This window comes from Thermobia domestica, chromosome 8 (assembly GCF_964235325.1).
Source record: "Thermobia domestica chromosome 8, izTheDome1.hap1.1, whole genome shotgun sequence".
Classification (NCBI taxonomy): domain Eukaryota; kingdom Metazoa; phylum Arthropoda; class Insecta; order Zygentoma; family Lepismatidae; genus Thermobia; species Thermobia domestica.
Genome location: NC_137461.1, coordinates 274,585,118 through 274,608,857, shown reverse-complemented (window position 1 = coordinate 274,608,857; position 23,740 = coordinate 274,585,118). Strand labels below are relative to the sequence as shown.

The 23,740-nt window shown below is 36.5% G+C and overlaps 1 protein-coding gene across 1 annotated transcript; it reads right to left on the bottom strand.

Annotated features, from left to right (window-relative positions):
• Nucleotides 1-22,706: 22,706 nt before the first annotated feature.
• Nucleotides 22,707-23,231, bottom strand: LOC145692581 (histone-lysine N-methyltransferase SETMAR-like). Its single transcript, XM_081767893.1, has one exon. It carries the CDS (start codon nt 23,229-23,231, stop codon nt 22,707-22,709), a length of 525 nt encoding a protein of 174 aa, XP_081624019.1.
• Nucleotides 23,232-23,740: the final 509 nt, after the last annotated feature.

The window sequence follows — 23,740 nt, the reverse complement described above, 5'->3', positions numbered from 1 at the left end:
TGCTTATATATTAAAGAAATCTGACGGAACAGTTCTCACCGATACGGATAGCCTCTTAAATAGATGGAAAGATTTCTTTGACGATTTGCTGAACACGCAGCCAAAAACTAATGTGCGTGGAGAAAAGGAGATACACACCGCAGAACCGTATATTCCAGAACCCAATCGAATAGAAGTGGAAGCCGCTATAAAGAAATTGAAGAAACATAAATCTCCGGGTGTAGATGAAATTCCGGCTGAGTTAATTTTAGCTGGAGGCGAAAAATTGTGGAACAAGATACACAAACTCATTCTCCTTATCTGGAACAAGGAAGAATTGCCACAAGAGTGGAAAGAATCAATCATTGTTCCAATTCACAAGAAAGGCGACAAAACTGACTGTAATAATTATCAAGGCATTTCTCTTCTGTCAACATCCTATAAAATCCTTTCAAATATTCTGTTAGCAAGATTGACCCCATACGCAGATGAAATTATTGGAGATTATCAGTGCGGATTTAGACGAAATCGATCAACTATCGACCAAATATTTACCATTCGCCAAATACTCGAAAAGAAGTGGGAATACAATACCCCGTTACATCAACTATTTATTGATTTTAGAAAGGCTTACGACTCGGTTAGGAGAGAAACATTATACAACGTTCTTACAGAACTTGGAATACCGAGAAAGCTGATTAGATTAATTAAGATATGTTTAAGTGAATCCCAAAGTAAAGTCCGGGTAGGAAAATTTTTGTCCACGAGCTTCCACGTCGAAAATGGCCTGAAACAAGGAGATGCGTTGTCGCCATTATTATTTAACTTTGTGCTGGAATACGCCATAAGGAAAATCAAAGATAGCAACCAGGGCCTAGAGTTGAACGGCATTCACCAGGTTATGGCATATGCTGATGATGTAAATTTAATAGGGGATGATAGGAGAACAGTAGAAATAAATGCAGAGATGTTATTAAACACTTGCAGGGACATAGGTTTAGAAGTAAATGCAGAGAAAACTAAATACATGGAAGTGCGTCGGGACCGTAATACGGCAAATTGTGGGGGCGTTAAAATATTAAATAATACTTTTGATAAAGTGGATACTTTCAAATATTTAGGATCAATATTAACAGATGAAAATCATATTCACGAAGAAATTAAATGTCGACTAAAAGCAGGGAATTCGTGTTACTATTCGGTTCAAAATCTCTTGTCGTCGCGAATTCTGTCGAAGAATTTGAAGCTTAAAATATATAAAACGATAATCATGCCTGTTGTTCTGTATGGTTGTGAAACATGGTCGCTTACTCTGAGGGAAGAACATAGACTGAAAGTATTTGAGAACAGGATCCTGAGAAGAATATTCGGACCCAAGAGGAACGAGAATGGGGAATGGCGGAAACTTCATAACGAGGAACTACATAGTCTATACGGTTTACCCAACATTGTTAGGGTCGTCAAGTCTAGGAGGCTTAGGTGGGCAGGTCATGTAGCTAGAATGGAAGAAAGTAGAAACGCTTTCAAAGTCTTGACTGGTAGACCCATAGGAAAACGACCATTAGGAAGACCTAGGCGCAGATGGGAGGACAATATTAAGATGGATCTCGCAGAGATAGGAATACAAAGTAGAAACTGGATGCAATTAGCTAAGGATAGAAGTCAGTGGAGAGCTTTTGTGAACACGGCACTGAACCTCCGGGTTCCATAGGCCATAGAGTTAGTTAGTTAGTTAGTTATAGATGTATTACTTTGGTCTCTCCGGGGGGGCACTCTCGGAGCTCCGGGGGGCAGTGCCCCCCCAAAAACATGTCTGGAAGATACACTGATTGAGGTGTTTGGGGCAATATAGTGCTATGGTAAATGTAGATTAGGAGCGTCATTGTACGTCGCATTTACACTAAACAAAACCTAATTAACTGAATGTTAGAGTGAGCACATGATCCATTAATCAGGATTGTTCCATTTGCAGAAAACAAAATATTATAAACAGAATATTTTGACATAGATTTTTACTTTTTTGTCACAACGAAACACTCCAATTAACTTTTATTGTATAATGGCATCATTATATGTTCATTAAAATTGATTTATTATGTTTCTATCTAAATGAAAAGAAAAACATACTATTTTCCTTCACATTCTTATTTTGTAGAAGGCCAACTTGTTTGTTTGTTAAAATTTAGCATTTTTTTTTTAGTACCGAGGCTATAAAAAACGCGAAGCTTGCGGTTTAAAGTGGAATACGAACCACTACCTTGCTCTCGATTTCAAGAACTCCACGGGTATCAAACCCCGAGATCACACTCAAACAAGCGCGCTCTACGAGTATTCGCTAGACCAGCGGTAAGGGCTATTTTGTAGTATTGTTTTACAAATTATTAATTTCTCGTAAACCTTCACTGCAGCTTTTTGTTTGTATTAACTCCTAAGAATGATGAGATAAAAATACTGAGACCAAAGCACTTGCATTTATTAATAGAAAATCTTAAAAGAGAATATTATTATATATGTATAATCGAACGTAATTTTTCGTTTCATTTTTGTATGCTTAATACGAGCTCTTTGTGAGGCACTTTGTTTCATATTAATTAAAATTGAAGTATTTATTTTATAAACATTAGAACAAAATTATATTACAGCAAATTTAGATTATATCAATACGAAATAGAAGTATATGTTTTATTGAACGTTTGCATTCAATTTTCTACCTTCCTAACTAAGCGAGACATTACAGTTTATTTATATTCACTACTAATGTTGGGGACTATGATATTGTTGTTTCGAAGTGCACCTAGTATTCTTGGATGCTTGTTGTGGTTGCAATAACATGGCACGGTTTGAAATTCTTGAAATGGGTAAAGGCAGTTGAAGATGTTTGGTGCATCTAGCAAGATACATATAATTTTACACAAAAATGACTAGAATTCACAAAGTTGAATTTAATTTGGTAAATATAATAGCAAGAATTTCACTGGTTTTGTGTCAGTTTGAAAATTCTCTTTAGCGTGTATTTAGAGGGGGCAAAAAATAATTTAGAGGGAGCAGTGCCTCCTCTAGCCCCTCCCTGGCTACGGGCCTGCGTCCCTTTCAACAGCGAGGCTATATGAGACATGGACCTACTTATTAATGTGGAATCCGAACCACATGAGCTCTCGCCGAGAATCGGATCCGGGTCTCCCACGCCAAAGGTGCATACGCTGACCGCTTATCCATGAGGAACTCTCCAATGTTTAAACCGAAACGCCCGAAGACCGTAACGTCCGTACACCGAAACGTCCTACACCGGAAAGTCCTACAACGAAATGTCGTATATTGAAACGCCCTACACCGAAACGTCCTGCACCGAAATGTCCTATACTGAAACGCCCTACACCGGAACGTCTTACAACGAAATGTCCTATACTGAAACGCCCTACAGCGAAACGTCCTGCACCGAAATGTCTATACTGCAACGCCCGACACCGAAACGTCCTGCACCGAAATGTCCTACACCGAAACATCCTAGACCCAGCTCCAAGAAAAGGGACGTTAAACTTCGACAAATAAGCAAACGTAAATAAGTGTTTGAGTGATATCCGCAGTATGATGTAATTTTAGAAATGTGAATGAGAAAGTTTAGTGCAATTTCTCGTACCTTTCATTTGTAATAAAACAATTATAATGTGTTCACTGGTAACAATAAAATATAAAAAGAAATTTATGCAGTTTATAAAAAAAATGGCAACAATGTTTATGGAAGATGCTACTGGAGTGACTTGTTCTCATAATGCCTGCAGGCAATGTCTGCTGCAACACGGTATTGCGTAGGCTTTGAAGTGTTTCCTTTGCAAACACAAAACACTGCGACGCTCTGATAATGACATTTCGTTTATGTTGAGCTCATTGTGAGCATGTTTTTATTACCTTTTTTCCCCCTAGATGAGGCTTAGCATAATTAAATTAGTGAAACTAGAGTTTTTACTTTCACACAAGTACACATTTTATGCAAGTATGACTATTTAGTCGCATAGCCTCCAGATCTTTTCCAAGCACCATTTTAGGTGTTTTATAGTGAAACTATGAGCAACATATTTGGTATCAGTTGTAATTTTCAAATTTCCGGCCACAGATAATGTCTGAGAGTAACAAATAATCAAAATATCCTTTAAAAATATTTTTTGAGAAATCGCTTTTTATGTTTCTGAAATACAGGGTGTTTCAAAAAGAATGGCCTGATTTTAAAAAGTCCATATGTATTAATAAAAGCATACTACAAAAAATGGGATAAATTGCAAAATACTCACAAAATCTTCAAGTTTTAGCTATTCTATTACAAAGTCTATTACGGCAAGTAAATTTTCGCGGACTCATCTCAAACATTTGCCAAATCGTTTCCACCATTTCATCGGACTTGCGCGGCCGACCTGGACTCTTAACTTTGCACAAGCATCCTGTCTCTTCAAATTGATGATACCAAGGATGATTGTTTTCGGATGCAGGAGGATCAATGCCAAAACTCCGACGAAAAACACGCTGAGCCGAAATCACTGACTCAGTCTTTGCAAAGTGCAGCACACAAAATACCTTCTGTTAAACGGACGCCATCTTACTTCTGACTAAGTGCAAACTGAGAAGACGCATTGACTAATATCTAACGGCGATTTTGTGAAACTCTAGGCCACGCTCATTCAAACAATATTCATTTCCTTGTCGCCACATCCCATATTCGTAATTATTACTGTCCAAAATCAGGTCTTTTATAAACACGGTGTATTGCTGTACTCTTTGTATTGCCTCTTTCTTAGTAATCCTTCCAGGATATCGCTTCATATTGGTAATTCTTAGGAATATTCACATTTACAAAAAGTTATTAAGAACGACTGAAAAAGTTCACATTTTCGGTATTGAGAACAATAGGGAACTTACCTAGAAAGAAAAGCAATGACTGTTAGGAATAGTTGAAAAGATTAAAAACAACACCAAATATAATTTAAAAGCAGAAAAAGAATTTTATTATGATATTATTTGAAAAGTTATTTTTATTAAATATTCGGAAGAATGAATAGTAGAAGGTAAAAATTTGTTTGGAAGAAGATTTACAACTCTTTCCTCCTAGGTATCATTTGGGGCTGTAGTGAAGTCAATTGTGCCTCTGAGTTATATACATACTAGGGATGGCCAGAACCGGTTTTCGGGTCTGAACAGATCCGGTTCCGGAACCGGTTTTTCGGATCCAGGCCTGGAATCGGTTCCCAAGATCCGGTTCTGGAACTGTTTTTTGGATCCAGGTCTGGAACCGGTTCCAGAACCGGATCTCCAAGAACGGGTTCCTCGCGAAACCGGTTCCCCCGGAACCGAAACTTTGTGGACATCCCTAATACATACATATACACTTGGAATATGATGGATACTTGTATCGTACAGAATCCTGATGCTAGTATTACTTATACTGTTACTTGAATAGGTTTTTACGGATAAATCTTCCTCAATTGGTGTTTGTTTACTGGATTAAAAAATCCAATTATTTCAGGCAAAAAATTTCTTGAAGGTCTTATATCTGGACAACTAGAACTACATATACTATAGCCAAGCTCAAGCTACCACTTAACTCAGTATGATGTGCTTATTCCGTGAAAAGTACGAAAAATCGATTTCGGGGCCTTCAAAAAATTTTGTGGCCCCTGATCCGAAAACTAATTATTAATCAAGATCTCAATCTTTTGACGCATTTTTTAAATCATTCCTAAAACTCTTGGCCAAGATCGCAATCTTTTGACGCAGTTTTTAATCATTCCTAAAATTCTTGGCCAAGATCGCAATCTTTTGACGCATTTTTTAAATCATTCCTAAAATTCTTGGCCAAGATCGCAATCTTTTGACGCATTTTTTAATCATTCTTAAAATTCTTGGCCAAGATCTCAATCTTTTGACGTATTTTTAAAAATCATTCCTAAAATTCTTGGCGAAGATCGCAATCTTTTGACGTATTTTTAAAATCATTCCTAAAATTCTTGGCCAAGATCGCAATCTTTTGATCCATTTTTTTTTTAAATTTTGGATAATTCCTAAAATTCTTGTTCTTTGAGGTATTTCAGAATTTTAGTGCTTAGTTGAATAAGTGTTACGTATAAGTTTCTTCTTTTTGATGTTTTAACTTTTTCAGGTTACAATAGTATTTCTTCTGTACTCTGCTTAATATTTCCCATACTGATAGCTTGTAAATAATACATTTTCAGACCCATAGTTAGTAGAACATATCTGTTAGCACATCCACATCAAATAGTCTGGTCTCTTAACAACAAAAAAGGCTCGGATCGTGACAGACCGGACACAAGCATGAAACTTGGCAGACTGAAAGTACTTCGGTATTCAATTCGTTTTAGGGTCGGGTGCCAAAATTTTCTGGTCGCCATTTTGAAATATGCCGCCATATTGGATTTTATGTAATGTTCTCTTAAAAGGTCATTATCTCGGTAACCAATGGTCCGATTTTGATGATTCTTTTTCTAAATTATAAGTTAAGCCCGAATGTAATCGATTATAACAGTAATGAAGACAAGGAAATGTAATAAAAACGAGAAAATTAGAAATATTTAAGATTTTATGAAACATATTTACATATAAATGAATTTTTCTCCAAAATGGTCCATTTTGTGAAAGCATGTACCCTACAAAATTTAAAAGAGCATATAAAGAGCTTCAATTTGATGTTTAATACGTTAAAATGCGATGAAAAATAACCGAAATATAGTTAAATTAAGAAATCAGTACAATAGAATACAAAGAGTGTGCAGAGAGTCAACTAGACGAATCTTGATGTTATGTGATAACAAGCATGCTCGGAACCTGGCATATTAATATTTTTTCTCCACTTTTGTAAATTGTTATTCAAATCGATATTATTTGCATTATTGCTATTGTTATTAAATGAACATTATACTGTTCATATAAATTATATTATGTAAGACACTAAAAAGCCACATCATAAATACGTCTTTGCATATATGTCAATTTTCAAACATAATAAATAGCTACTGAAAAACTGAATATTCCAAATCAAAATGCTAACAAAGTGACAAAAATTGATAACACCCAATTGCCTATTCCACAAAGAAAAAAATACTTCTTAGTCACATTGCTGTTCATCACAGGAGCTTCCGCAGCAGCAAAGATCTGTATATTGAACACCATTCGTTGAACATACGCACTGTTTTGAGCAAAGAGGAAGAGCTTTGCAGCCATACTTTAGCAATTCTCTTGAACTTTTAGACACTTCTGGTTTGGTCATCCATAAGGGCTTCCACGATCCACCTTCTTTCACCCAGCCGAAGTTTTCTGGACTTGAAAATATTCAGTAGTTCAGACTTGTTTGACGACAGTAAAAGTTTCTCGTGATCAATGATGATAGCCAACTACGATTTTCATGAGAAAAAAGTCTTGCAAATCACCCTCACGCGGTTTGCATGACATATACAGCCCACTGAACAAACTGTAATCATTTCTCAATTCATTTATCTGCTGTTAGGATAATCCCCTACCCTTCTTTAAGTTTTCTCAAGAAAAAAACTATTCCTTTTTATAGGAGACTAAATTGACTTGCTTCGTTTTACAAACACCGAGTCAACAAACTCTTCATATTGGTTTCTACCAATCACTTTTATTTCTGCAACAGTTTCTGAAGATCCTGTAAGGCATACGCATGCGATGATAGATTCATTACCTGTTACGTATCTAAAATAGGATTTCCTGCAGCAGAAATTGTCATGCAATGTTTGACAGAGTCTTAAAACTTACATCACTTCCAACATAATTTTCGTTAATTATTTCCTCAATGTGTGCAGCATCTTCAAATTCTTTTGTGGGTCTGCATAACTCAGGAGCAGTGAACATCCATCGTTGAAAAGCGCGTGCATTTTTTGTTAATGGCTCCACTGGAGTCTCTAACACTTTTGTTATTTTGGTCGAACGGCATGAAACAAAACTTTTGGTTAGTCTTTGAAAACACCCAGTTCTCTTAAATTCTGCCTTTCCTTCATTTAAACTCTTCATGTCCCTGAGATGCACAGATAGAGGCAGAAGACGCTCCAACACAGTTACATATAATAGGAAGTTACTTTGTCGGCGAGCTCTAACAAATATCGAAATTAGAAGTTCCATTTCCAGTTCAAGATCCCAATATGAAAACATAGATCTTTTCTGTATCATTCCTTTCCGCCACTGTTGGAATTCTTGTTTACAGTTTCTGGACTCTTGTTCTGTATGAAACTCTGCCATTTGAAGAAAGCCTAGAACTACAGCTGGTTTCTGCTGTACTACAGCTGGAAGTGAAATTTCTCGAGTTGCTACTCGCCAAATTTCACAAGTTTCGTGGATACGAGTTTCTTCTTTTTCTGGCTTGAGAGCAAAGCAAAAACACTTATTCTAGCATGAGTCTTATATACTAGAATGCAGAATTTTTATTGTTACAACATTAAACATTAACTTTTGCATTAAAGTGTTTTACTAACATGTTACTAACTGTTTTGTTAAACGAAGTTCCAGAAAACTTTTTCTTGCAGAAAATTACACTACATATTGTTTCTTCGGATAAACTAAAATGAAGAATGTTTATTGCTACAACACTATACAGATAAAATTTTTGCAGCAAAAATTTTTTTACTAACATTATGTTACTAACTGTTTAATTAACGAAGTTCCAGAAAACTTTTCTTGCAGACAATTACACCACATATTGTTTCTAACGATTCTGATAAACTAGAATGCAGAATGTTTATTGTTACAACGTTAAAATTAACTTTTCTGCACTAAAAATTTTTATTAACATATTTTGTTACCAACTTTTTCTGTTAAACTGTATTTCAGAAAGTTTTCTTGAGAAAATTATGCTACATATTTTTAAACTTTCCTGATAAACTAAAAATAAATAAACTTTTCGGTAACTTTTTTTTGTTACAACACTATACAAATAAATTTTGCACTAAAAATGTTTTACTAACATTTCGTTACAAAGCTTTATTTTTTGTTGTTAAACTAAATTCCAGAAACTTTTCTTGCAGAAAATTGACACTACATTTTTTCTAACTTCTGAGAAACTAAAATGTAGAAACGTTTTGGTTATAATATACATTAACTTTTGCACTAAAATTTTTATTAACATATTTTGTTACCAACTTTTTCTGTTAAACTGAATTTCAGAAACATTTCTCTTGCAGGGGAATACACTACATATTGTTTCTTCGGATAAACTAAAATGCAGAAAATTTTCCTTTCATTGAAAATGTATTATAGGAACTTTTAAATAGTATGAATACAAACATTTACTTATATAGATAATAAACAAACAAACTTTATACTTAAATATGAAACTAAAATATCAAAAGTAATCATAACAAGTGCACTTACAATTGGAATCCAATTTTGAACAATTGAGATAGTTAACATCTGAACCTCCACTGCTAAAGACTTAGAAATAATTGATTTGCTCAATTATAATTTATTATGATGTAACGTATTCTTCACACTAATAACTAGTTGGTTCATAAGTTAAAAAATTACTGATTTAAATGTGCAACTGATGGATGTAATTTAGTAGTGGATGAACAAAATAAGTTCATAAAATGCTGAATAGCTTATATCACATATTAGGACCTTGGAAAACAAAACATATAGCCAAAATACATATCAGTATGATTGCTTTTCAGCTATATAGTCAAAGCAATTATATATCGTTAAAAATAATATTCAGGCATATCTTTAAAAATGTATCAAAGTACCACTAAATGTCTTCAAATACGTGTCTAACTACATTACTTGTGAATAACATGCGCATTTTTAACTGGATATGTCAGATAAAATTATAGGAAATTTTAAAAATCTTTATCAAATATTTTAGTTTAATGACTAAATATGATTTCAATTGTCTCTCTAAATTCACGAATCTCTTATTTCCTTACACATTCTCCTTCTACAACTTTTCATCATGATTCTGTTTCACCCTTCTTCTGTAACTTAAAACATGCTCATATCACAATACTCTAAGGTTTCCATAGTCGTCTAGCTACACAAAACTTTTCAACTATCTTCTAGTAATTGAAATAATATACCAATCAGTACAATATCAAATAATTAAAACTAACTGTATAAACAAAATGCTTTGCATGTTCATGTTTATAATAAAGAAACGAAAATACAATTAATGTATGTGAAACTAAAAACTATTAGGACGTAAAAATAAATAATTTAAATCATCCACCGTCTGTGCTTTTAACGTTTTTTTCAGTGTTGCCAACTGCTAGATCATTTTCCTGTCGCTGTAGAAAAAATTGTAACGTTCAGCTTAAATATAAAAGTGTAACTTTCATATGTATTCAAATAATATAAATCATCTCCTGAACGAAGGTCTCCATCATTTTCTTCTACATGTTTCCATCAGCTGATCTTTTCCATTTGTACAGTTTCTGCTAAACGGCAGGTTATATCTATACATTTTGTATTCGATTCTCTTCTATGTACATCGCTTCTTATCTCTAGAAAATCCAATGTATGTTATTTCTCGTCCATCTTCTATCTGTTCTAGGTATGTGACCCACCAGTTCCGTTTCTGCTTCATTGCAGAGTATGTCACATCCTACATAGCATAAGTTTGCGCTTCACTTGCACTAGACTTGCGAAACTTTAAAAGTTTTCTGATCTCTAAGTTAGCAGCAAGCGAGCATCTGCAAGAATCTAACAATCTGTCAGTTACATACTAGTAGCCAACTTGCATTAAAAGTTGTGAATTGCTGATTTACACACAGTTAGGGCCATTTTCGTTTCGCTTGCTGTTCTTCACTTCCTTCTTAGAAGTCTTACGATCATAGTATAGCCGGAAATTCCTCAATATCAAATATAAGAACACAATTATATTTCAAACAAAACAATTTGAATGCAATATGTTTTGTTAAAAATATTAAGCAGTCATTTATTAGGGCTAAGTCTCGATTTTGTTTGAAGTATAGCAAATATAATTATAGTAATAATTATATAAATACAAAATAGATTGCAGCACACTTCCTAATGCAATTTTTTGTCACAGAAATCACAAACTTACAAAAAATAAACTTATGAAACATTATTTAAAATACGTTATTTTTACGTAGCATAAATGTCAAGTATACTGCGTAAAGCTTTCATTATATCTAAAATGCAACCCATCCTAACTCTTAATAGAGCTAGTTACATCATGCAGACGGTGTGTAGGCCAGTTAAAGGGTATGCTTTATCCAGTGCTATCTTAAAACAAGCCACTTTTCATTTGCTTGTTTTTATACAGTAGATATTGTTACCGAATTAAAACTACTATCCTTATTGTAACAGCAAGGTGTCTCAGTAACTCAGTCACGGTAATTCCTAATAGGTCGGTTAAGCCAATTGTTGTTATTATCTGAGCTGCCTCGTATCTGACGGCAAACATGGCGCTAGTGTACAGGAAATTTGCGGACCTACGAAATTTCAAAGCTAGTAAATCTTGTCATAAACTTAAATACTATAATCAGTATATAAGGCTAATTCCAATAATAAGTACATTAATCACACTATTAGATGCCGTTACCTGCGCTGCCGAATAAACGTTTATCTCTTATATTCCGTAACAACAAGTGTTTCTACCTACCTTGTTTAGATGACTACAAGTTGTCCCTGACGTACACTACCTGTTATTACATATATATCTCCTCTTACTAGTCACTTCTCATACAAAGTCGCTCGGCGAGAAACAAATATGTTTTCTATATTTAAAAAGTGCCTTTAAACCATGCAATCATCGTGATTAATATTAGACAACTTTTTATTCTCGGTTCATTTTAGCACACTGCAGTACGCAGTATTAGTACTGTGTACTAATTTCATACACAGAATTTCAATAAAGAAGATTCTTCGTTAACTAATACCGTATCATGTTCTAATTACTTTTACATTATCCCCATCTAAAAATTCTTGATCTAAAAAATCTATGACCTAATGCCTCAATAAAATAGTATGGTTATGTCTCATACGAAATGTCTTCCTTTCATCCGAAGAAACATTATGTCTGTTTCCCTCTACCACTATTATTTCTTCCCTTCATAAATTACTTATAAGTATTCGCTTTTATCCGTCTACTTTACCCTAAACCCTAGATATATAATACTAGCAAAACAAAATAATCTCACTGATAATGTTAGTATAAAAACGTCCCAGCCTGTATGTCACATACGCACGTAAAATTACATTCTTGGTACTAATTCTTGTTCTCCATACTGTCTAATATATTCCGATAATTTAATAATTAGCATGGGCGCTTTTCGTACACGTAGGTCCAAGTTTGATTCACAGTGCTTCCTTTCATATAAACCATAATAATCGTTTTACTTTTTTAAACTAGTTTCCCATCTTTCATAGCCAAAAAGTGTAAGCCTAAGACGTTAAAGTAAAAAACCATATGCTATATACCTACAAAAGGCGCTTGTCCGGCATTCAATTAATGAAACTGAAACGCAACTTTGAGCTAAATAACATTTTCAAATACTCTCCTCTCATTTACAACACAAAACTCCTATCTATTAGTTTAGGACCGCTGTAAATCACGAGGTGGATATATAATGTAAAACACGAAGCTTACCAAAAGAAATTAACTATATACCGTATTTTAGTTCACGTAACTGTTTCAAACACGAATAAATCTTCTTTGTGGCTAAGTGGTTAACGTACGCGCCTTTGGCGTGGTGATTGAATTCCCTGGTGGAGCTCAAGGATTCTAACTCCGCGTTAATCAGTAGGTCCATGTCCCACATAACTATGGTGCTAAAAAGGGACGCTAAACTTCAAATCAAATACGATTATTTGTACCATCAAGGAACGATAAGAAAAAATCTAAATTTTCTCATAAAATGATTACAAAACTATCACATACCAAGCTTTTATTCAGCTCCTGCATTTCACAAACTGAGCATTCTTCTAGATGCGCCTCAAAATGAAAAAGGTTGGAAACCACTGACATATGCTAACAATTATAAAAATATTATTCGTCACCGAAATTCAAACTTATGTTCAGTTCAATAGTACTAAAGATAAAAACAAGCAGAATTCAAAGCAGTTGTGGGCTACCCAGTTCCTTTCCCCTACTGTAAATGTTAATACCACACAAAAAATAATAAACAATTAAAACTATATTACATAAATAATCAGTTTCACACATCATTTAATGGTCTTTTCATGTAACACTAACTTCTTATATTCTGAAAATATGCTAGAATTCTATGAGCAAGAAAATAATCGCATATTTATTATGAAATTTATCTGTCTGTGTGTCTATACAACTATTCTTTTAATATGTAAAATAATAACTACGCCTCGTCCTAACGGAGAGGTCCAAACAATCCAAAATTCCTTGCTATTTGTTTATTGTGTTTGGCTTTCGGCGCGGTAGATCCTGATTCGATTCCCGGCAACGTCACAGGTTGTGTTCAATTTTAGTGCCATATAAGTAAAAACTCCATCGAACAAAAGATTTAGCGTACGGTTTTCCACGTGGGAGAGCCCTGGTTCAAATCCAAGTGCAATGACCAATATTAAATCCCTGTAGCCTCCATATTACATTACACTATACATTAGTTAATTTATAATTCCATAAAAATACACCGAGTCATATGGTTTTCGATGCCGGAAAATCCGCAATCAATTCCCGATAAAAAACAAACACTTCCGTCCCCCTTATACTCCCAACAATTACAAGTGTTTACGTGTATTTCATTTCCAATGTCCCTTCTCATACGAAAAAAAGAAAACATAAACATAAAACAAGAAAAAAAACAAAGCCAGTACTTACAGATAAATTCTTCTTCTCTGTTAACTTCTATAGAATACAATTCACCAACTCAAACGCATCGTGCACTTTTATTTCTTCAAATGTAACCACTTGATTTGCATCAAAGTTTGTATACCAACGAAAATAAATCCAGAAAGTTCTACCAAATTCTAGAACCTTCTCACTCTCCGTAACTCATATATTACATCCTCTGTGTCGCCCAACCTCCCCTGCGGGCACTTATGTTAAAACAGATGGCGGTCTCTTTTCTTAAAGAACCCTTGTCGTTCTGAATTAATTTTCCTGGCGCGTTGCAGTGTTTACCTGTTGTTTCCCCAAACAATTAATCTTTAAAGGATTCTGTTTCCGTTTCAAAAAAGTCTTTCAAAATCAAAAGGTTGACATTAATTATACACTTCAAGAACCATGCGTGAATTCTTTACATTATTAATTACTTCCTTTATATTAAAATGTCCATCCTACCCAGAAATAAATTAACATTATTTTCTCATTTAAACCCAAAACAATTTATTTTCAGTAACTAATGTTGTTTTCTTTAAATTTGTCGCTATAATTCAAAGCACTACAAAGTCTGCCGATTCAATCCATCTAATGTCACACCCTCATTACAAATTCATTCAGCTTATCACTTTATAAAGACCAAATGCAAAAATCATTATACATGGGCGAGCTCTGTTTAGACATTCAAAAATGCTACAAAGTACACAAGAAATAATTAATCAACATGGAGTACAAACACAGCCGACCGTTTCCTTTAATTTCATATTCAAACCTTTATCACAAAATAATTCATCCTGTCACTTTAACATGCTCTACAAAGGAACGCATATAAAAAAAGTGAACAAAAAATATGTAGGTCGTTATTTCGTAGGCAAAGTAATGAGACTACAGTCCGGTACAGCATAATTACATGTCAGTAATTGTTCCTAAAGTACCGGTTAAAAAGCCGTAATAATTTAATTACAATTGAACCTTTGTACTTCAATGAGAGTACTTAGAGTAATCAAAATATTCATTACTTCAACGACAGTATGTACCAAAAAGTGTAAGTACTTTCAAGGTCAAAAATGGTCCATGGATGGGTATACATCTACTCACCGCCTCTCTGTCTAAAGTGCTTCTTCGAGCCCTGACCGTATTTGTTCTTGAACAGTAATAGGAACTTGCAATTTGTCAAAATCACATGATGATACTGATGGCACAATGACATAGATATCTGGTAATAAGTAATCTTATACTGATGAAGAAACTTCAATTCGCATTGGGGGTAAACCAGGGTTGGAATCGGAAGGCAATTGGAATACACTAATACTTGTTCCATGGAAAGATCCTGTCGAAATAGTTGATGATGTGTTGTGGTCTAAATTGTCCAATGCACCGATGGTGTACACATTAGTCATTAATGGAAAGGGGCACACAAGTCTCTCTAATTTGTACCGTCTGCATGTCACTGCTGCTGTTTGATCTTCAATTTGGATCACACGATTATATGTTACAAAAATGTCTAAGTTATGTAAATTACTGACAATCTTTTTTCTAGCAAGTAAGAGTGTGTACCTGTAAACCTACATACAGTGAGAGAGGCGGTTCATGAGATATGTTGTGCCTTTTTTTCGTGGTGCTAATCTTCTGTTCTTAAAATTAAAATATATTAATTGTCTTATTGTTAGTGCAGTTTGAGAATATGTTATAGAAATTTCTTCTGTGTGTGATCCATATAGCAGCAATTGAACGAAATTCTTTAGACTTTCTGGAATTGATCGTTTAGACATGAAATCCTTGAGTAATTTCTAGCGTCCTTTCTTTAAATGGCAATAACATATTTTGCCATCACTGTTTTGTACAATCAGAAATAAAATGAACGAGAATTTTGTTCTTTAGTCTTGTTTTATTCACTGCTTTTGATAAACCTACCGCTCTCAACTTGTTTTCATATAGACTGTGCAGCTCTGACAAATTGAAAATGAAATGAACATCTATTTTACATTTCAAGTGATCTATGAGTTCAGCAAATACACGAGATTCTAAAATATCATCTTGACTTTCGGTTTCATTTAAAGATCTGTTTTCCCTTTTCCAACTTCTGTACCTATTGTTATACGTCCATAAGCACTGTATATGGTATGTAGCCTCCATTGCTACCAAGTCTCCTCCGGAAATTTTTGAAAGCAGAAATATATCCTGTAATTATTAAACCATTTCCTTAAGATTTTTGTCAAACGTAAGTGACAGTTTCTTCTAACCCCTTTCCCAGAATTACAAAAGATATAAACCGGTGGAATTACGTTTCCTCTACTTTCATTTATCCTCTTACGCTTTGGTTCATTATTTTCTGTTGATTTCGGTTTACTTTTTGTTTTCTATTCTTTTGCGATTTTTCTTTTTAGTTTTGAGACAACAAACTTCAGTCTGCACTGTTTATGCCACTTCGCTGCATTGTCAATTAGTGAGTTTACTAATCTTCTTTTCCAGTGACAAGTTTCACAGATTTCTTCTAAGTTATCGAAATCTTTATAGATCCTCAGGAATTCTGAACACGAATCGCTTAGAAAACACTTAATAAACATATTATTTCAAATACTGCTAGGAATGATATTTTTCAACTTAAAAGGCACAATACACTTTTAATGTGTTCACAGTTACATTATAATAACCAAAATTATGAAAAAAAATGTTCATGTTTACATAGAACTGCTGCAATGAAAACTCCCATAACAATACTAAGTAATGATTAAATGTTGTTATTATTAAGTAATCATGACAAGAATAATAACTAGATAATTTAATGATAAAAATTTCTGCCAGACACCGCTAAATTTCACAAAGTTGACCGATTATGCTGTCTTCCTATTTGCATTGGATTTGTTTTCAAGACTTATATTTCAACTATTTCTCATCGCATTTTAACGTATTATACATCAAATTAAAGCTCTTTTTATGCTCTTTCAAACGTTATAGGGTGCATGCTTTCATAAAATGGACCATTTTGGAGAAAAACTCATTCATATGTAAATATGTTTCATAAAATCTTAAATATTTCTATTTTTCTCGTTTTTATCATATTACCTTACTTTATTAGTGTTATAATCGATTAAATTCGGGCTTAACTTATAATTTAGAAAAAGAATCATCAAAATCGGACCATTGGTTACTGAGATAATGATCTTTTAAGAGAACATTACATAAAATCCAATATGGCGGCATATTTCAAAATAGCGGCCAGAAAATTTTGGCACCCGACCCTAAAACGAATTGAATACCGAAGTACTTTCAGTCTGCCAAGTTTCATACTTGTGTCCGGTCTGTCACGATCCTATCCTTAACAGACCAGACTAAAAGTAATGTTTTCAATGAAGAAAGATGTAGCGTTGATATGCCTGTAGCCAAACTTAGCACCCACTTACATTAGAGAGCTACTGTTTGTTAGATGGTGTGGATATGTACGTTATCCTTTGTGGTAAACAAAAGAATGAAACGTTCTTGCGGTAGCCAGACCTTGAACCGGCCAATTGCAGTAGTCTTTGTCATTTTTGTAGCCATGTGAGAGCCACTTTTGCTTTTTATGATCTTACACTGGCATATAAACACTCCCACCATCAAAAAAAAAAAAAAATAAAAAAAAATAAGAGAAAAAAAATAACATAAAGACAAAGGGAGTAGATGTTAATGCTCTTATGGGTTGTGTTAAATGTCAAAACAGACTTGCAAACTTCTGCCCTTAAATTGTGTTGTGTTGTAAATGCTTCACGTACTTGCATCGAGTTACGTTTCTTTCTTTCATTAAAATCGACTTTTTCTTTTGATTTTCGAAATGAAATTAGTAAATGAATACAATCATTTTATTAGCCATAATAAACTATTAACACTTCCCGTTATTTCGGTTATCAAAACTTAAGACTGTAGACAGTGACGTAAGGAGGAGGGCAAACAAGGCTTGTGCCCCGGGAGCGGCATTGGGGGGCCCAAAACTGTGCAAATATTTATTTTTACTATAAGAGAAAAAAAAAAGAATTTTACCAAACTAAACACCATTAAAAAAAAATATACCTCAGAAAGTTAACAGGGCAGCAACAACTCACCAATTTTAGTATCATATTCATAGAGCATAGCTCAGGTTCAAAGCTATCTTTTGAGGACATTATAAAAACCTTTGCAGCCAAAAAAAGCCCGCAAAGTTAAATTTTAATTCCAGCTTTTTGTGTTTTCATTTAAGTTACATCGATTTGAGAGGTTTGTAAAATGTCCGAGTATATTACCTGAGACAACAGCTTGACTTTGTCATAATTATTCTATTCTAAAGCAACAGAATGTTGATTCATTTTACACATATGCACATCCCGATATAATTCCATAAACATTGTGATTTGCTGTTATTATGATAAGGCTATGAGATATGTCAAGCAACCTGCTATCGAATTATTTGACAATCAAATACAAATTAGTTATAGGTGTTTTATCTTGTACTAAAAATTAAATTATGCACATTAATTTTGAAATCAATCTTTACCACGTGAAGAAAAAATGAAATAGGAGAATTACTGTGTGACACAGGTGTAGTCGGGGAGCGTTTTGGTTTGGTTGGTCGGGAAGATGGGGGAGGGGGGGGTTAAAGCGAGTTCTTACTCCGAGCGACTAGACTAGTTGCGTCGGTCACTGTAGAACAGTGATATACAATTATTTCTGTACAATGTTCAATGTAGTTCATCTCGCTGGCTTCTCATTGCCACGTTAAATGAATCTTGTAGCTGTCATTTAAAAAAAAAAAACTTGCAACCTGTCTTTCTATTTACACATGCAGCACTGCACTCTAGTGGACAAACAGTGAACCTCCTTATTAAAAAGATGTATTTTGGCGCACTTCCTCTCCCTGTCCAAAAGAATCCGTTTAGTTGGTTTGGAAGCGGCGAAACTGGTTTTTCCTTTATGTCAGCGAGAGGGCGATAACAGGTAGCAAGCAAGACGTCCAGAATGTTGCACACTGTTCGATTCCTTGCAAGATAGAAAAAAAATGTTTTATGACCCTTTCAAGACTGTGTACACAGTCAAATATGGTAGGGTTTCAAGATTTTTTTATGACAGCTACAAGATTCATTTAACGTGGCAATGTGGTCTAAAAGGGGGTTGCCACGTTAGAAGAACTTCTCATAAAAAAAATATTGAAACCCTACCATATTTCACCATGTACACATAGTCTTAAAAGGGACATAAAATATTGTTTCCATCTTGCAAGGAGTCGAACAGTGTGCAACTTTCTGGGACGTCTTGCTTGCTACCTGCTATCGCACTCCCGCTGACATAAAGGAAAAACCAGTTTCGCCGCTTCCGAAACAACGGATTCTTTTGAACAGGGAGGGGGAGTGCGCCAAAATACACGTTTTTAATGAGGAGGTTCACTGTTTGTCCACTAGAGTGCAGTGCATCATGTGTGGAGAAACCTTTCTTGCTTTCAAGAAATTGTAACATGTACACAGTAAATAAAAAGATCGGTTGAGTTGAGTTGATTTTAGTTTAGCGTCCCTTTCAGCAGCGAGGCTATATGAGACGTGGACCTACTGATTAACGTGGAATCCGAACCACATGAGCTCCCGCCGGGATAAAAAGATCGGGTTGCAAGGTTTTTTTATGACAGCTACAAGATTCATGGCAATGTGGCCTAATACACATACCTTTGGATAGATTTCCCATGTTTATTTTGTTCTATAGTGACTAGTAGTTAGCTCTTCTAATGATATCCGATAATTAGCTAACTTCATTTAGTGTCCCTTGAGTTGAAAAAAAAATACGTGAACACTAGAAATCAATGCCTGCACTCGAGCAGTTCTTAATAAGTTTCCACATTTTTTCTTTTTACTTCCGCAGCTAGTGGAGTTGTGACTCCGGCTGTCTTTACCCTCTCCCCCCCCTCCCCACACACACGTTTTCCTAGGTACTCATTTTACAGATCGTAAGTGATCCCCTGAGACGATTTGGATCGAACGGTGAATAAGTTCTGCCTGGATGAGTTGAAAATCGATTTTTTTTGAGTGAATTCTTTCGAAAAAAAAATACCTCCAGGGAAAAATTCCACTAAGATATACACTATGTGATCAAAAGTATCCGGACACCTGGCTGAAAATGACTTACAAGCTCGTGGCGCCCTCCATCGGTACTGCTGGAATTCAATACGGTGTTGTCCCACCCTTAGCATTGATGACAGTTTCCACTCTCACAGGCATACTTTCAATCAGGTGCTGGAAGCTTTCTTGAGAATGGCAGACCATTCTTCACGGAGTGCTGAATTGAGGAGAGGTATCGATGTAGGTCAGTGAGGCCTATCACGAAGATGGCGTTCCAAAATATCCCAAAGGTTGTTTATAGGATTCAAGTCAGGACTCTGTGCAGGCCAGTCAATTACAGGGACGTTATGGTCGTGTAACTACTCCGCCACAGGTCGTGCAGTATGAACAGGTGCTCGATCGTGTTGAAAGATGCAATCCCTATCTCCGAATTACTCTTCAACAGTGGGAAGCAAGAAGGTTCATAGGTGCTTAAAAAATCAATGTAGGCCTGCGCTGTGAGAGTGCCACGCAAAACAACAAGGGGTGAAAGCCCCTTCCAAGAAAAACACGACCACGCCATAACACTACCACCTCCGAATTTTATTGTTGGCACTACACACGCTAACAGATTACCTTCACCGGGCATTCGCCATACCCACACCCTGCCATTGGATCGCCACATTGTGTACCGTGATTCGTCACTCCACACAATGTTTTTCATTGTTCAATCGTCCAATGTTTACGCTCCTTACACCAAGCGAGGCGTTGTTTGTCATTTACCTGCGTGATATGTGGCTTATGAGCAGCCGCTCAACCATGAAATCCAAGTTTTCTCACCTCACGCCTAACTATCATAGTACTTTGAGTGGATTCTGATGCAGTTTGGAATTCCTGTGTGATGGTCTGGATAGATGTCTGCCTATTACACATTACGACCCTCTTCAAATGTCGGCGGTCTCTGTCAGACAACAGACGAGGTCGTCCTGTACGCTTTTGTGCTATACGTGTCCCTTCACGTTTCCTCTTCACTATCACATCAGACACAGTGGACCTAGGGATGTTTAGGAGTGTGGAAACCTCGCGTACGGACTTCTGACACAAGTGACACCCAATCACCTGATCACATTCGAAGTCAGTGAGTTCCGCGGAGCGCCCCATGTTGCTTTTACACAATGTCTAATGACTACTGTAATCGCTGATAATGAGTACGTGGCAGTAGGTGGCAGCACAATGCGCTTAATATGAAAAACGCATGTTTTGGGGGTGTCCGGATACTTTTGATCATATAGTGTATATACAGTGCGTTCCACGAGTAACACTAAGGCCCATCTCCTGAAGAAACCAAGGTAGATAGAAGCATGAAACCTTTTGTAACTTTGAAACAACACAAAAGACTACATTATGCTGATCAGGGGGGCCTAAGGGGGTTGCGAGGGGTAACTACGAGTACTTCGACCGTACTTACGGATGGCCGCCATGATGGATAGAGACACTATAACTAAAAACAGTTTCCAGGACTGGTCTCTACACGTCATTAGCTTTCAAACGAGGTACCACACGATGGAGGTTGCAATTTAAAATTTTATAGTTACCCCCAGTAACCCCCTTTAGTACACCTCATAGGGGGTATTCCATATCAGCATAATGTTGTCTTTTATGTCCCTTGAAGGTTACAAAAGGTTTCATGTTTCTACTTACTTTGGTTTCTTCAGGAAACGGGCCTTAGTGTTATTCGTGGAACGCACTGTATATGAGGGGCAATCAACTGAAACCCGTTCAGTGGTCATAATTCAAGAAATAAATTTTATTTCGAGCGGAAACCAGAGGCGTCTGTGATTAGCGTGCAGTGAAAGTATTGTTCAGAAGAAGTCAGCATGAACGTTGAGACACTTACCCCATCAGGAAGTTGCAGTCGGAAAGAGGGATTGCCGCCGTCGACGGTGGCAGGCCGCTGGAGGCAGCCGGTCGAAAATCGTAAAATAAAACGCCCTTTGCTGACTCTTTGCCGACTGTTGCCGACCGTCAGAGCTGACAAAACAGTCGGAAAGGCCTCTTTCCGACCCTCAGCCGACTCTTTATGCCGGCCTCTTTTCGACGGCAGCGCCGGCGCATTTGCTGCGTCTTTACGGCTATTTGCCGACTGCTCGGCAAGACAACTTTCCGACGGCGGCGCCGGCGCATTTAATGCTCATTTACAGTGTTTGCCGATTGCTCGGTAAGGCAACTATTCGTCGCGGTCGAAAATCGCGCAGAAAGACTGCGGCGTCCGGCGCCGGCAATCCAACCGCGGCATCTGGTCGGCATGGACAAATTGTCCGCTTGTAGGCGGAAGAATCCTGATGGGGTTGTCCCACTGTGTCACCAACTTACAAATGCCGTCCATGTAAAATTTGGACGGCTGACTATCAAACCAATCACGCACAGCGTCCTGAACCTCAGCGTCAGACTGAAATCTCTGACCTTTCAATGCCTTCTTTAGGGGCACAAAGATGTGAAAGTCACAAGGTGAAAGGTCAGGGCTGTAGGGCGAGTGTAACAACATTTCCCACTTAAATCGTTGAAACAAATCCTGCACTTGGTTTGCAACGTGTGGATGCACGTTGTCATGCAACACAATGACTCAATCGGTCAATAAACCAGGCCTTTTGTTTTTGATAGCTCTTCATAACTGTGTGAAGGTCTGACAGTAGTGTACGGCGTTGTTGGACTGTCTTGGTTCCTGGAAGTCGAGCAATAATAGTCCATGTCAATCAAAGAACACAGACACTATAACTTTCCCCACAGACGGTTGCGTCTTGAACTTTTCGGAACGTGGAGATGAGGGGAAGACTGCATACTGCATACTGGAAGACTTTGAACTCGGTTCAAAATGATGGCACCAAGCAACGATCCTCATCCTCAGGAACGATGCGCAGCAAGAAGTCGTTACCTTCCAAATGGTAATGTGACAAATTTTCAATGGCGCAACCCATACGCTCCAACTTTTGGTCTTGCGTCAACACCCTGGGAATCCACTGCACGCACACTTTATGATACCCCAGATCTTTCACAATTTTTTGAGCAGTACCATAACTCATGTTTAACCCGTTCGCTATGGACTGAATACTAATGCGTCTATCCGTGGTAGCTATAGCCGCATTCACCTTTCCACGCGTGTCTTCTGTGGCAACAACATGGGCTTGACCAGGACGGGGATAGTCAGTGGTTTGTTCACGCCCCTTCCGAAACGTTCTGGCCCAGTCCACCACTGTTGTTTTGGAGATGCATGCATCACCACACACGTCTTTCATACGCCGGAATACTTCAGCTGGTTGATAACCTTCGGCACTCAGAAACTGGATGACGGCACGCTGGTCCTGTTTGGATGGATTGGGGATCTTGAACGCCATCTTTCACTTGTTATACCTGCAAAACGGAAACACGTATCAACAATATTCCTACACCCAACCACTGGCGGATTAAACCAAACGTCTTGGGTGGGGGGCTCTTTGTTGTGGAGTGGAACATGTTCCCATAAATTACCCCCCCCCCAAAAAAAAGAAAGGTAAAACGGATTCAGGGAAAGGGGGTAAAAGATAGAATGGCTACGGAATTTTTACCATAATGCCCCCTCCCCCAAAACGATATTCTGTCTACAGGCCTGGTCGTGGCTATGCTTTACTAAATATTTCGCTAGAAAAATATCAGGTTAAACAGTTCTTAGAACGCTCATAATGTTTCTGTATTTTAGTAAAATGAATTAGACAAAAGGGCAAAAGAAATTACGACAAGTTACAATGCAAAACGCGCTTTTTGGTGAATACCACCCAAGGCGTATCTGTCGATATAATATTGTCGCGATCTACGACAATTTTCCTGTGACATTCAAAAGTGCTAGTCCTCCTACTTTCTCCATTTC

Excerpts from the sequence above, each read along its gene's own strand:
- LOC145692581 (XM_081767893.1), bottom strand. The coding sequence starts at position 23,231 with ATGGCGTTCAAGATCCCCAATCCATCCAAACAGGACCAGCGTGCCGTC.